Here is a 13,226-nt window from a genome sequence, read left to right on the forward strand (position 1 = left end):
AATGGGTTCTTTTGAGGTTTCTTTGTTTCGTGGCTGCCTGTAAGGAGATGAATCTCAAGGTTGTATATAGTATACATACTTTGATAATGAATGTACTTTGAACTTTGATATTCCCCCGCATTTGCAGCACTTTTCTTTCAGCTCCTTGAAACAAGGATTTGACTTAAACTATACACACAAAATACTGGAGGAACTCAGCAAGTCAGTCAGCATCTATGGAGAGAAATTAACATTTGTGTTTTGGGGGAAAAAGCCCTTCAGCAGGAAATTATTACTACATTTCAAAAACTTGGTTCCATTAAATCCAACAGAATCCAATTTTGCAAGAAGCATAGAATCCAATCTTTAAATACATCGAGAGATGCTAGAAATCTTGAACGATACACACAAAATAGGTCCATTAAGAAAGATTTAGACACATTGGCCTTTATAGATCAATCCATTGAGTACAGGAGTTGGAATGCTATATTGAAAATGAATAGAAACATTGGTGACGCCTAATTTGGAGTATTATATGCAGTTTTTGTCATCTACCTACAGAAAAGATGTAAATAAGATTGACAGAGTACAAAGAAAGTTTACCAGGATGTTGATGGGACAGGAGGACCTGAGTTATAAGGAAAGATTAAATAGGTTAGAACTTTATTTCCGAGAACCTAGAAGATTAAGGGGAGACTTGGTAGAGATATACAAAATTATCAGGGTTATAGATAGAATAAATGCAAGCAGGCTTTTTCCACTGAGGTTGGGTGAGACTACAACTAGAGGTCATGGGTTGAGGGTGAAAGGTGAAATGTTTAATGGAAACATGAGGGAAAACTTCAGTTAGAAGGTGATGAGAGTGTGGAATGATCTAAATGCACAAGTGTTGGATGAATTTTGATTGCAATCTTTAAGATGATGTTTGGATAAGTACATGAGTGAGAGAGGTGTGCACAGCTGTGGTCCAGGTGCAGGTCAATGGAATTAGACAGCTTAAACAGTTTGGCATGAAATACATGGGCCCAAGGGCATAATTCTGTGCTGTAAGTTTTCCATCAGTCTATAACTCTAATTGTTGGAGGAACTCGGCAGGTCAAGCAGCATGTATGGTGGGAAGAAACATTTGATATTCCAGACCAAAACCCTTCCTCAGGACTGAAAAGGAAGGGGACAGAAGAAGCCAGAATAAGCAGGCGTGTAGAGGGGAAAAAAAGGTGATAGGTGAGACCAGGCGAGGGGGAAGGAAGGTGAGAGGGGCTGAGGTGATGGTAAGAACCTGTTGGGAAAGGTGAAAGAGGTAAATATCTGAAAAAGAAGGAATCTATTAAGTGAGGACAGTGGACCATAATAGAAAACAAATAAGGAAGGGCACCACAGGGAGGTGATGGGCAAGTGAGGAGAAGAGAAGAAATGAGAGGGTAACCAGAATGTGGAATGGATAAAAAGAGAAGGAAGGGGAGGGGGAGAAATTCCTGGAAGTTTGAGAAATCAATGTTCATGTCATAATATTGGAGGGTACCTAGATGAAATATAAGGTGGTGCTCCTCCAAGTTGAGTTTGGCCTCATCATGACAGTAGAGGAGGCCATGAACAGACTTGTCAGAGTGGGAATGGGAAGTCCAATTGAAATAAGTAGTTGCTGGGCGATCCTGCCTTTTGCAGCAACAGAGTGAAAGTGCTTGACATTCCTCACCTCCTGTTTCTTTAGTAATTGCTGTCAACCTGACTCCATTGTTCACTCATTCCTCTCCATTGATCTCCCCCGCTGTCCTTAAAAGCAGGGCAAGTGCTTTATCTGTCCCTACACCTTCTCCCTCACCACCTTTAAGTCCCTCAAACAGTCCATACAGGTGAGGCGACACTTCACCTGAAAGTCTGGTGCTCCTGGTGTGGCTTTTGATTTCCCTCTCTGAATATAGGGTAACAATGAAACAAATAAACAATATGTACCTATAACTATATTGCTCAATTGATTTAATTCTTTGTTTCAGAGACTAATTGCTTCAGAACTCCATGTTATGATCATAGAGTGGTTATTTATTTATGATCACAGAGTTGACTAGCACTTCCGAGACTTACACCAATGATCTTAAGAAGTTCAAATTCCCCCAGAGGAGTGGGGGAATTTAAATATGTTTAAATAAATAAATTAGAATTAAAATGACAATGACTATAAAATGAGTGGATTGTTCCTACATGCCCACATGATTCTTGTATACCTTTTAGGGATAGTTCTGTTATATTAAGCAGGTATCTACAGTAGTTTGCATGTAACTTCTGACCCCAGCAATGCGGTTGGCACTGAACTGACCTTTGAAGTAGCTCAGCAAGCCATTCAGTTCACAGCCCATAAATACATAAAAAGAGATGAATATGTGCATACTTATTATGTAGCTGCCATTCACTGTGAACAGCTAGAAAACAAGATGAACTAAGGTCACTAACAGAAAAGAGAGTTTGTGAATTGAAATAACATTTAATTAAGTCGTCACCATCAGCTTGTTTCTTTCCATACCCCAATGGATAACGACACTTCTAAGCAAATATAATTACTCAGGAGTGTGAAACCCCACTGATTATTGCCTGTTAATACAGAGGTACTGGTCCTCAGATTTTACACGCTGCAATTTTTGCCTGCAAGGTAAAAGTAGCAGAAGCCATTAAGGAAATATCAAGATTAGGAATCATAGTTTGATGTAACTAATATTTTTACTTACTTTTGAGATTTTTGTGCATTATTCCTGCAAACGCCAGATCACTCATCCTCAGCTCCTCCAACCTGCCATGAGAAAATAGAGTTTCCCTCCTCCTCTGTTTTTAGACCTCCATTTATTTGCTCCCTCTCTCACAGATTTGTATAGATTTCTCCTTTATAACAAAATAATGTCCAAAAAACTTCTCCCTCACTGTCTATTTACTACAATCATTATACTTCAGATTTTATGAATACTTCTGAATCTGATGAAATGTAGAAGGAAAATGTAGTTGTAATTGAGGAACAGATAATCAGGGGAATAGGCCTAAGTCTCCATCACAAGGAGTCCCAAAAGCTGTGTTGTCTGGTGTCCGGGTTCAGGACATTTCATCTGATCCCCAGAGGAATTTGGAGTGGGAGGGGAAAATCCAGTTGCCCTGTCTGTATGAGTACTAGCAATATATGAAGAACAAGGAAGGAGATTTTGCTAAGGGAAATTATATGGCCAGGGGCTAAATTAAGATGCCAAAAAAAAATCTCTGAATTGTTTCCTGCACAATGTGCAAATTGGCATGTGGTTAAAAGGACCAGAGAACTAAAAGTATAACTCAAAAATTGGTGTGGGAGAAATGGTTTTGAATTCATGCCACCAGCAATGGGAAAGGAGGAAACTACTCCAATGGGATGGGGTCAACATGAGCCATACTTGGATCAAGTCTTGGTAAACAACAACTTGGAAAAGTATGGATAAAGTAAAGGGGAAGGAGAGTGTAGAAGAACTTACTGAAGTCTCCAGACTAAAGAAAGAGACAAAGAAAGTTTAGAAAGATATGAGAATTTTTCAGTCTTACAGCTTTTTATATTCTGTCTTTTTACCTGATTCTTCTTGGTTTTTTTGTGCAGAGAGAGAGAGATTTGGCACAGCATTTTGTTCATTTTTTGGTGCGGGAGAAAGAATTTGGGAGTCAATGTGCCTGTTCCGTCTTTTTCAATTTATCATGAAGGAGGAGGGATTTATGGGTTGATGTGCCTGATCTCTTTTTGTTTGTTTTTTTTTGTTTCTTATTGGGGAGGAGGGATTTGGAGGTTGATGTGCCTGTTCTGTTTTTGTTTGGGTTTTTTTGTTTCTGAACGGGGAGGGGAGATTTGGGGCTGAAGATCATACTACCTTTCTTTTCTTGGTTTCATGGCTTTCCGGAGAAGAAGAATTTCAGAATTGTATACCTTGATAATAAATGAACTTTTGAACTTTTGAACCTTCAAATTTAATTTCATGCAACATGGAGACAAAATTGAAAAGAAGGATAATGAATACAGGATTGAGAGTGTGAAATTTGAATACATGCTATGTAGGAAATAAGATAGATGTCTTTGTAGTGCAGTTAGAAGTTTACAGGTATGATGTTGTAGGCATCACTGAGTTGTGGCTGAATAGGATCACACATAGGAGGTTAACATCTAAGGTTGGCAGAGGAGGTGGGCGGCTTTGTAGGTAAAAAATGAAATCAAATCCTTAGAAAGAAGTGATATAGAATCCGAAAATGTAGAGCTGTTAAGGATAAATTTATAAAGCTGCAAGGGTAAAAAGATCCTGTTGGAAGTTATATCAGGCTTCTGATCAATAGCTAAGATGTGGGGTACAAATTAAAATGGGAGATAAAAATGGCATGTAAAAAAGACAGTGTTATGATGGTCATGGGGATTGAGAGTAGAAGCAAAGAAGAGGAAGCATTCTAAAGGGAGGATGAGGCAACTGTGGCTGACAAAGGAAATCAAGGGTTGATGTGCCTGTCCCATTCTTGTTGATTTTCTCTGTGGAGAGGTAGGAATTGGGGGTTGATGATCGTGCTGCCTTTCTTTTCTTTCTTGGTTTCATGGCTAACCGGAGGATTGAAGAATTCCAGAGTTCCATACTTTGATAAAAAGTAACCGTTAAACCTTTGAAGACAGCATAAAAGCAAAAGAGAGGATGTACATATACCAAAATACAGTGGAAATGATTGGGAAGCTTTTAAAAACCAACAAAAGGCAACTCGAAAAGCAATAAGGAGATAAAAGATTAAATATGAAGATAAGATAGCTAATAATATAAAAGAGGATACAGACATACAGTATGACAAGAAAAAGAGTGACAAGAGTGGACATTGGGCTGCTGGAAAATGATGCTGGAGAAGAAGTGATGGAGAATAAAGAAAAGGAGGATAACTGAAGAAGTATTTTGCATCAGTCTACACCGCAGAAGACACCAGCAGTATGCCAGACTCCAAGAATGTCAGGGGGCAGAAGTGAGTGTGGTCACTATTTCTAATGAAAAGGTGCTTGGGAAGCTAAAAGGTCTGAAGGTAGAATAACTCAACTGGACCAGATAGTCTACACCTCAGGATTCTGAAAGAGGAAGTTGAAGAGATTATGGAGGCATCAGCAGTAATCTTTTAAGAACCACCAGATTCTGAAAATTGCAAATGTCACTCTCCTCGTTAAGAAGGGGAGGAGGCAGACTGACTTCAGTGGTTAGCAAGATGTTAAAGTCTATTATTAAGGTTTTGGGGTACATGGAGGCACATGATAAATAGACTAAAGTCAGCATAAATCTCAACTGACAAATCTGTTGGAATCCTTTGAGGAAATAACAGGCAGGATAGACAAAGGAGAGTCAGTTATGTTGTGTACTTGAATTTTTGGAAGGCCTTTGACAAGGTGCCAAGCATGAGATTAAAAACTCATGGTAGTACAGGAAAGGTACCAGCAGGGACAGAAGATTGGCTGACTGGCAGAAGACAAGCAATGGGAATAAAGTGGAGCTTTCCAAGTTAGCTACCACTGTCAAGAGGTGTTCCACAGGTAGTGGTGTTGAATTGACTACTGTTTATGTGTTAAAGGTCTGTATGGCAGAGTTTTTGGCCTTTTGACCACATTTGTGGATTATAGAAAGATAGGTATAGGGCAGATACTGTTAAGAAAGCAAGGAGTTTGTAGAAGGATTCAGAAAGATTTTTGAATAGTTGAAGTAGCAAATTAATGCAGTGTCAGGAAGTGTATGGTCATGCACTTGGTTAAAGGAATAAAGGCAAGACTAGTTTCTGAAAGGAGAGCAAATTCAGAAGTCAGGTGCAAAGTGACTTGAGAGCCCTCGTGCAGGATGCCCTAAAGGTTAACTTGCAGGTTGAGTTGGTAGTAATGAAGGCAAATGCAATATTAGCATTCATTTCAGGAGAACTAGAGCATAATAGCAAGGATATAATGCTAAGGCTTTATAAGGCATTGGTCAGAACATCTTTGGAGTATTGTGAACAGTTTTCAAAGGTACATTTAATGTTAGAGAAATATATACTATATACATCCTGAAATGATTTTTCTTCACTTTTTTGGACCCCATATCTAAGGAAGGATGTGCTAGCATTGGAGAAGATTCAGAGGAGGCTTTTGAGAATTATCCTGGGAATTAAATGTATGAGGAGCATTTGATATCTTTGGGCCTGTACTCACTGAATTTGAGAAGAATGGGGGGGGGGGATTTGTGCTGTGAGGATTACATTCCTTGACTTCTCTAGTGCCTTTAACACCATCCAGCCCAAGATCTTAAGGCACAAACTAACGGAGATGGGAGTAGACTCTCACATGGTGGATTGGATAGTGGACTACTTGACAGATAGACCTCAGTATGTGCGGTTGGGAGACTGTAGGTCTGACACGGTGGTCAGCAGCACAGGGGCGCCGCAGGGAACCGTACTCTCTCCGGTCCTGTTCACCCTGTACACATCAGACTTCCAATATAACTCGGAGTCCTGCCATGTGCAGAAGTTCGCTGATGACACGGCCATAGTGGGGTGTGTCAGGAATGGACAGGAGGAGGAGTATAGGAAACTGATACAGGACTTTGTGATATGGTGCAACTCAAACTACCTGCGTCTCAATATCACCAAGACCAAGGAGATGGTGGTGGACTTTAGGAGATCTAGGCCTCATATGGAGCCAGTGATCATTAATGGAGAATGTGTGGAGCAGGTTAAGGCCTACAAGTATCTGGGAGTACAGTTAGACGAGAAGCTAGACTGGACTGCCAACACAGATGCCTTGTGCAGGAAGGCACAGAGTCGACTGTACTTCCTAAGAAGGTTGGCGTCATTCAATGTCTGTAGTGAGATGCTGAAGATGTTCTATAGGTCAGTTGTGGAGAGCGCCCTCTTCTTTGTGGTGGCGTGTTGGGGAGGAAGCATTAAGAAGAGGGACGCCTCACGTCTTAATAAGCTGGTAAGGAAGGCGGGCTCTGTCGTGGGCAAAGTACTGGAGGGTTTAACATCGGTAGCTGAGCGAAGGGCGCTGAGTAGGCTACGGTCAATTATGGATAACTCTGAACATCCTCTACATAGCACCATCCAGAGACAGAGAAGCAGTTTCAGCGACAGGTTACTATCGATGCAATGCTCCTCAGACAGGATGAAGAGGTCAATACTCCCCAGTGCCATTAGGCTTTACAATTCTACCGCCAGGACCTAAGAACTTTTTAAAAGCTATTATTAATGCTTTTTGAGATAGTGATTTAGATGCATATCATATTTTTTTACTGAGTTAAGTATTGTATGTAATTAGTTTTTGCTACAACAAGTGTATGGGACATTGGAAAAAAAAGTTGAATTTCCCCATGGGGATGAATAAAGTATCTATCTATCTATCTATCTATCTATTTTCATTGGAATATACTACATATTAAAAGACGTAGATCAAGTGCACAAGGAGAGGATGTTTCCTATAATTTGTGATTCTAGGACCAGAAGACACAGCTTTAGAATACAAGGATGTCCCTTTAGAACAGAGGCAAGGAGGAATTCCTTTAGACAGATGGTGGTGAACCTGTGGAATTAATTGTCCAAGTAAAAGTTGATAAGTTCTTGATTAAGAACCTCTTCAAAGGTTATGTGAAGAAGGCAAGAGAATGGGGTTGACAGGGGAAATAAATCAGCCATGATGGAAAGCAGGTTTGGCTAATTCTGCACTTGTGCCTTATGATCTCATGGTCTAACTCCCTGCTGGCTGTAGTTGACAGGGATCATTTCCAAGCAGTGAACATATCAGCAAAGTAAAGTTACAGCTATTGCAAGGATCAGAAGGGGGTGGAAATGGAATAGAGAAGGGGAGCGGTGACACACATTTCAGTGGTGAGGACAGGTCTGCTTAGCATTACACTTTGAAGAAATTCTCAACATGGAATATCTAATATGTTACCCGGTAATTTTTGTGGACTTGTTTTGGATTGTTCAGCTAATCCCTTGAGTTCCCAAAAACCGTATTTGCAATTGAGGGCTAATCTTGTAAATTTAAGATGCAGCAAACTCTCAACAAATATGTTTTACAAATCGGCCAATTTTGCTTTCCATTGATTTAACAGAAAGAACATTGGATGTAGCATACTCAAGATTGGTGACTAGCCTTTTCCTACTTCACACTCTCAAAATTGGAAGTTCCACCCAATTAGGCAGATGAATTCTGCACCTACGCCCCTAGGTCTTATGGTCTCATGACCTATGTGTCTTGTGGCAATAGTGCAGCATGCATTCATTTGATAAGTGTCATCTTTTCTTCCACAAATAAATGTTTTTAAAAAGGTTTTAGCACTGCAGCAAGTTTGACATTCACCCACACTATATACTCTGGTTGTTCATAAATTCATTGATTACAAGAGAGTGACAACAGAAAGAGTGAAACTGGGCTTTGCCAGAAACACACTATTGTTCAGAACCAACTGGCAGCTTGATTGAATGATGTGGGAATTTGTTATTCATGAAAGTCGATTGGGCTGATTCACAGGTATAATAAACTTTTGTTGTCGCCCCCATATCTCCTTTCCTCCCCACTCTCAATACCATCTGTGTACACAATTCCCTGTATTGTGTTCTGTGATTCATCAAGAAACAAAAAAAAACATGTGTTTCACCTTGGTAATAAATGAGGAGATTGGTACTGCATCAAAGGTGAGAAGAAATTACATTATTTTGAGAGATACTGCAACCAACATGTTTTAGGTAATTACAAATATGTTTACCTTGCATTTTGAATTTCCTTTTCACTTACTTTCTGGGGGAACTCTGTCTTTGTGTGGGCAGCCTGATAAACTGCGGTGATGAGGGTAAAGGCCTGTGACGTGTCCAGTTCCATCACATCCTGGCGTGGGGCACTTGCTTTCTTTCTTTTCAGGCCGTGATGAATCTATCAAAATGAGAGAAGCTGTTTTACAAGAAAAATGACAACACTGTTACAGAGCTTGGCAAAATGGGTATTCCATCCTACAGAAACTGGAACCTATATTAGTTTACCCTGTTAATTAGTAAACAGTGTTGCACTCTCGTCAACAGTGTGATCACACTGAGAGGCATGTCAAGCAAATTTCCTTTTTTGACTTTTGCTGGTCAGATATCTGAAATAGGCTTTTGAGTCACATTTGAAGAGGGTATATAACAGGCTGCAGTTCTACCAACTTTTTGACCAGAATAAAACTGAATAGTCAGCCTTGTGCAGCCAGTGAACTGACAGCTTCCATTTGGTGTTCTCAGCAACCTTATCAATTAAGGTGTGTAGGAAATGGAACTAGAAGGAATAATTCTTTGAAGTTGGGCAGGCCTGGATTGGCAATGCTGCTTTTTGTGAAAAGGAAAATATAGGACCTATTTTTATTGGAAAAGTTTGTAGCAATACACTTATTAATTGTTGTTTAAGCTACTCCATAACAGGGAGCAATAGTGCAGGTTCAAAATGAAACTTGATAACTTCTGAAATCATTTTTGTTTCAGGTGTTAAAGCTGAAGAGGTATCAAACTATATACTTTCTGTAAAGAGATTAATTCTATTAAGAGTTGGGATAAAAAATAAATGAATCAAAAATAGTTGTGAAAGCATAACTTGAAAGCCTTTAATTTAGAAGGGGTGCTCTAATTAGAAATTATAACATGATTTAGTCAAACAAAGAAACAACTTTAAATTATATAGATCCTTAAAAGAAATAAAGTGCCATACAGTTCTTTTGTAATTTACTAGCCAAAATTTGACACACATCCATATAAGAATATACCATCGTAAGTCAAAAGTAAATTTTAAGAACCACTCTAAACGATAAAATGGACATGGGGGAGAATTACTTTGCTTTATTTACATCTATTAAATTGATTTACATCTGTTAAAATGCTCTATGGATAGTTGAAGACTTAAAGATTAAAGATTAGCTTTATTTGTCACATGTACATCGAAACATAGTGAAATAGGTCAGGCAGAAAATGTGATAAACTTCATTAATACCACTTAAAATAAAATTCTGGAGAAAGTAACAGATTAAAAACAATGGCAAATCCCTTAATCAAATGACCCCAAGACCTAGAACAGATGGCTGCATGGATTTTAGAGTGGTCCCAATGGATTGAAAAATAGCAAATGTAATATTAATGCTAAAGCACCCAGAGAATCACAAATATTCAAACTTCAAACGGAAATCACCCAAGTTCAAGATGAATCTCTGTTGGCTCTCAAAGACATCTGGGCATGCTTGTTCAAAAATTACAGGAAATTGGTAAGCAATTCAGAAGGTGAATAACCTTATTTGTTAAAGGGTTAATGTAACATATTGCAACATGTAACATCATGTCTTGCTTTTGTTTTACAGGGCTAGAGTGCTGTGCAGAGTATTGGTCTCCTTATCTCAGGAAGGATACATTTATCTTGGTGATAATATAACAATGCTTATACCATTAATTCCTGTGACAATGGGGCCATGTTCTATGAAATTCAGAAGAAATGCAGGTGATCTCATTGTAGCATAAAATTCCTAAGATGCCAGATAGGTTGCATGCTTAGAGGAAGTTTCCTCTTGGGCTGGTGTCTAAAACACTGGGCATAGTTTCAAGATAAGGGATCAGATATTTAGGATTGAGATTAAGAGGAATTTCTTCCTCTGAAAGGTGGTGAAATTTGGGAATGTTCTAAACAGGATTTATAGCTGCTTAATTATAGATTTTTGGATTGCACGAGAAATGAAAAAGTATGGAGATTGAGTGAGAATAAAGTTGAGGAAGATCAGTCATGACATTGTGCGATACCAAATCAGTCTCAAAGTCCTTTCCCTTATTTTATTTTGTATATTCTGATGGTGGTGAGATTAGTACTGTGCACATGGGCAGAATTGGAGGAGCGATGAGGAGTTTAGCATTGATGGAAGTAACAAAGAAAAGAAGAGATGTCACCATATTCAAATTCAAAAACAAAACTGAAGATTGAGGCTGATGAAGCTTTGCAAGCATAGTAAAGACTTGATAAGTGTCAGATATGAAAATTAATAATAGCGAGTTCATTCTCAGAAGAGCTTTGGATAATTTTGTTAAATAAAGTGCATGTTGGAAATTCTAACTATAAATTTTAAAAAAAGCTCAAGCTATTCTGTAGGCCAGGCAGACCCTGAGAAAAAATAAACAGGGCAAATTCTTCACATCAATGACTTTACAATGGGGAACGAATAGAATCTATGTTTGGGATAAGCTGAATCACGGGCAGTGGCAGGTAACGTTAGAGATGAAAGTTGTTGGTCTTGGTGAATTATTGCATCAGCAGAGGGAGTCTAGAATACATGGACATTATATTAAGATTCAGTCATTAAAGAACAGAGTTAGAAATCATGCTTTCACAAAAAGGAGTTGTGATAGTCTGGGATCCGCTTTTCCAAAATCCTGAATTCATTGGAACTATCTGGGCTGAGATCCAGATGTACAAAGTATATGAGGTTAAAGCAGAAAAATAGATTTGAGATGCTATCAGCAACAGGCTATTTAAACAGCTGTATGATGTATTAATGGAATGTCCACCTCTTGCTTCCACATTGCATGGTTCCAGATGTGAACAGCTTCAAAAGATCTACTGGTGGTCTCTTCCAAATGACTTTCAAGGTTTTGGTGGAACTTGAAGGAAAAGAATACCGCTGGAGATTTGATACAACAAAACTAATATACTGTTATCAGATCCCAGTTTGCTGATAACACTTTAATAAAATATTGATTAAATGTTGAGCAGAATTATTGTTGAAATTATCACTAAATACAGTTTGCCAGGGTTGTATTGAAATGAAAAACGTATAATGTCATCTCATTCACAGGGAACTCACAAATATTGTACTTAATAGATCATTAATCAATTTGGAATTGCATCCTTTTACATAAAATTGACCAGCAGTGGAGGACCCGGGGACTTCTTACAAGTTAATTAAGAAAATAGCTGAATTAGATGTTTTTGTTTTAAAAAATAGTGCCTTTCAAGACCTCAAGACCTCTCAAAGAGCTTTACAAACAGTAGTATACTTATGATGTATAATCATCAATACAATGTAGGAAATATGGCAGCCAGTCTGAGCATAGTAGTATGTCAATGACTGATGATATCAATTGATGGACACTGGGTATAAAGTCCTTGTTCTTCTTCAAATAGACCTAGAAAATCTTTACATCCATCCAGCAACTAAAAATTTGCTATGAAAGGTGGTACTTCTGATAGTATAGTACTCTTTCAATAGTAGACTGGAATTTATTTATTCTCAAGTTCCAGGAGTGTGACTTGAGCTGTAACCTTTTGACGTAGTGGCATGTGGGCTATAAACAGAACCAAAACAATGGAATATTCCTTCTTTTTCTCAAAAATAATAGACCTATGCAAAGGCCTTCAGATGGAACAGTAAGTGTTCATTCAGTATATACCTTTGTGAGAGAGCAGAATCTGTTATTCCACGTGAATAAATCACACTTTATAAGGAATGGTTAGATTGTAAAATATGTCATGGTTAATGTAATCTCCTGCACTAGTTTCACAAGAGGCATTTTTTTATTCTTTTGATAATTGGTCATTTCTTTTTTCTTTTAATCAGAGTTATACCATTCTCAGAAGTTCTCTGAATGAGTTGGGATTATTTTATTATTTAATGTAAGATCAGTCGCTAGAACTTCCTTTGAACATCTCCAAAGAAAATAATGCTTGGCAGTTGAAGATCTGTTTAGCTCAGAGTTCCACAATTTTTCAAACATTTCTGGGTATCTTAGCACCCTTGAGAAATTTGATTCTCAACTTTTCAGAAGTATTTTCATTTGTGCTTACACCTTTTTGAAAATAAAACTTTTCCAGATGATGTCAATATTTATACAACACCCAATATTTAACCTCGCTGCTCTATTTCTATCTGTTTATCCTTCAGGAGCAGGCACACAGATGTAACTAGATTGCAGGCTTCCCCAAAGTGCAGGCTGACATGTAGTTTTATTCCTTAGTGGCCTCCTTGGCAATCACTTGCCAAGAACACTTGGCTGTCTGTTCAGTTCTCTTGCTCAAAACAAAAATTCTTCCTGTGAGCATTGCTTTCCATCAGCCTGTCTAGTTCCTTCTGATCCCGTGGGGAACTTTCCCACCCCATCCCCAAGTTTCCATCTAGTACTTCAAATGTGCCATGTCTATAGCAATAGGCACATTTAAGAGCGGACTGCCAAGGGCATTACTGCTAGGCTAAATGTTAGCAGCTACAAGGTCTTGCAAC

At 38.5% G+C, this 13,226-nt stretch overlaps 1 protein-coding gene across 18 annotated transcripts in view; it reads right to left on the bottom strand.

Moving 5' to 3' along the window:
* The window catches only part of LOC140733456 (myelin transcription factor 1-like protein), a 444,485-nt gene that overhangs the window by 216,343 nt on the left and 214,916 nt on the right, over positions 1-13,226 (bottom strand). For all 18 annotated transcript variants that reach the window (XM_073056807.1, XM_073056806.1, XM_073056820.1 and 15 more), the window contains one exon: positions 8,747-8,881. In XM_073056807.1, coding sequence (XP_072912908.1) covers positions 8,747-8,881 — 135 coding nt within the window. The remainder of the gene's footprint in view (positions 1-8,746; positions 8,882-13,226) is intronic.

The sequence above is a fragment of the Hemitrygon akajei genome, chromosome 9 (assembly GCF_048418815.1).
Source record: "Hemitrygon akajei chromosome 9, sHemAka1.3, whole genome shotgun sequence".
In the NCBI taxonomy this organism is placed as follows: Eukaryota; Metazoa; Chordata; class Chondrichthyes; order Myliobatiformes; family Dasyatidae; genus Hemitrygon; species Hemitrygon akajei.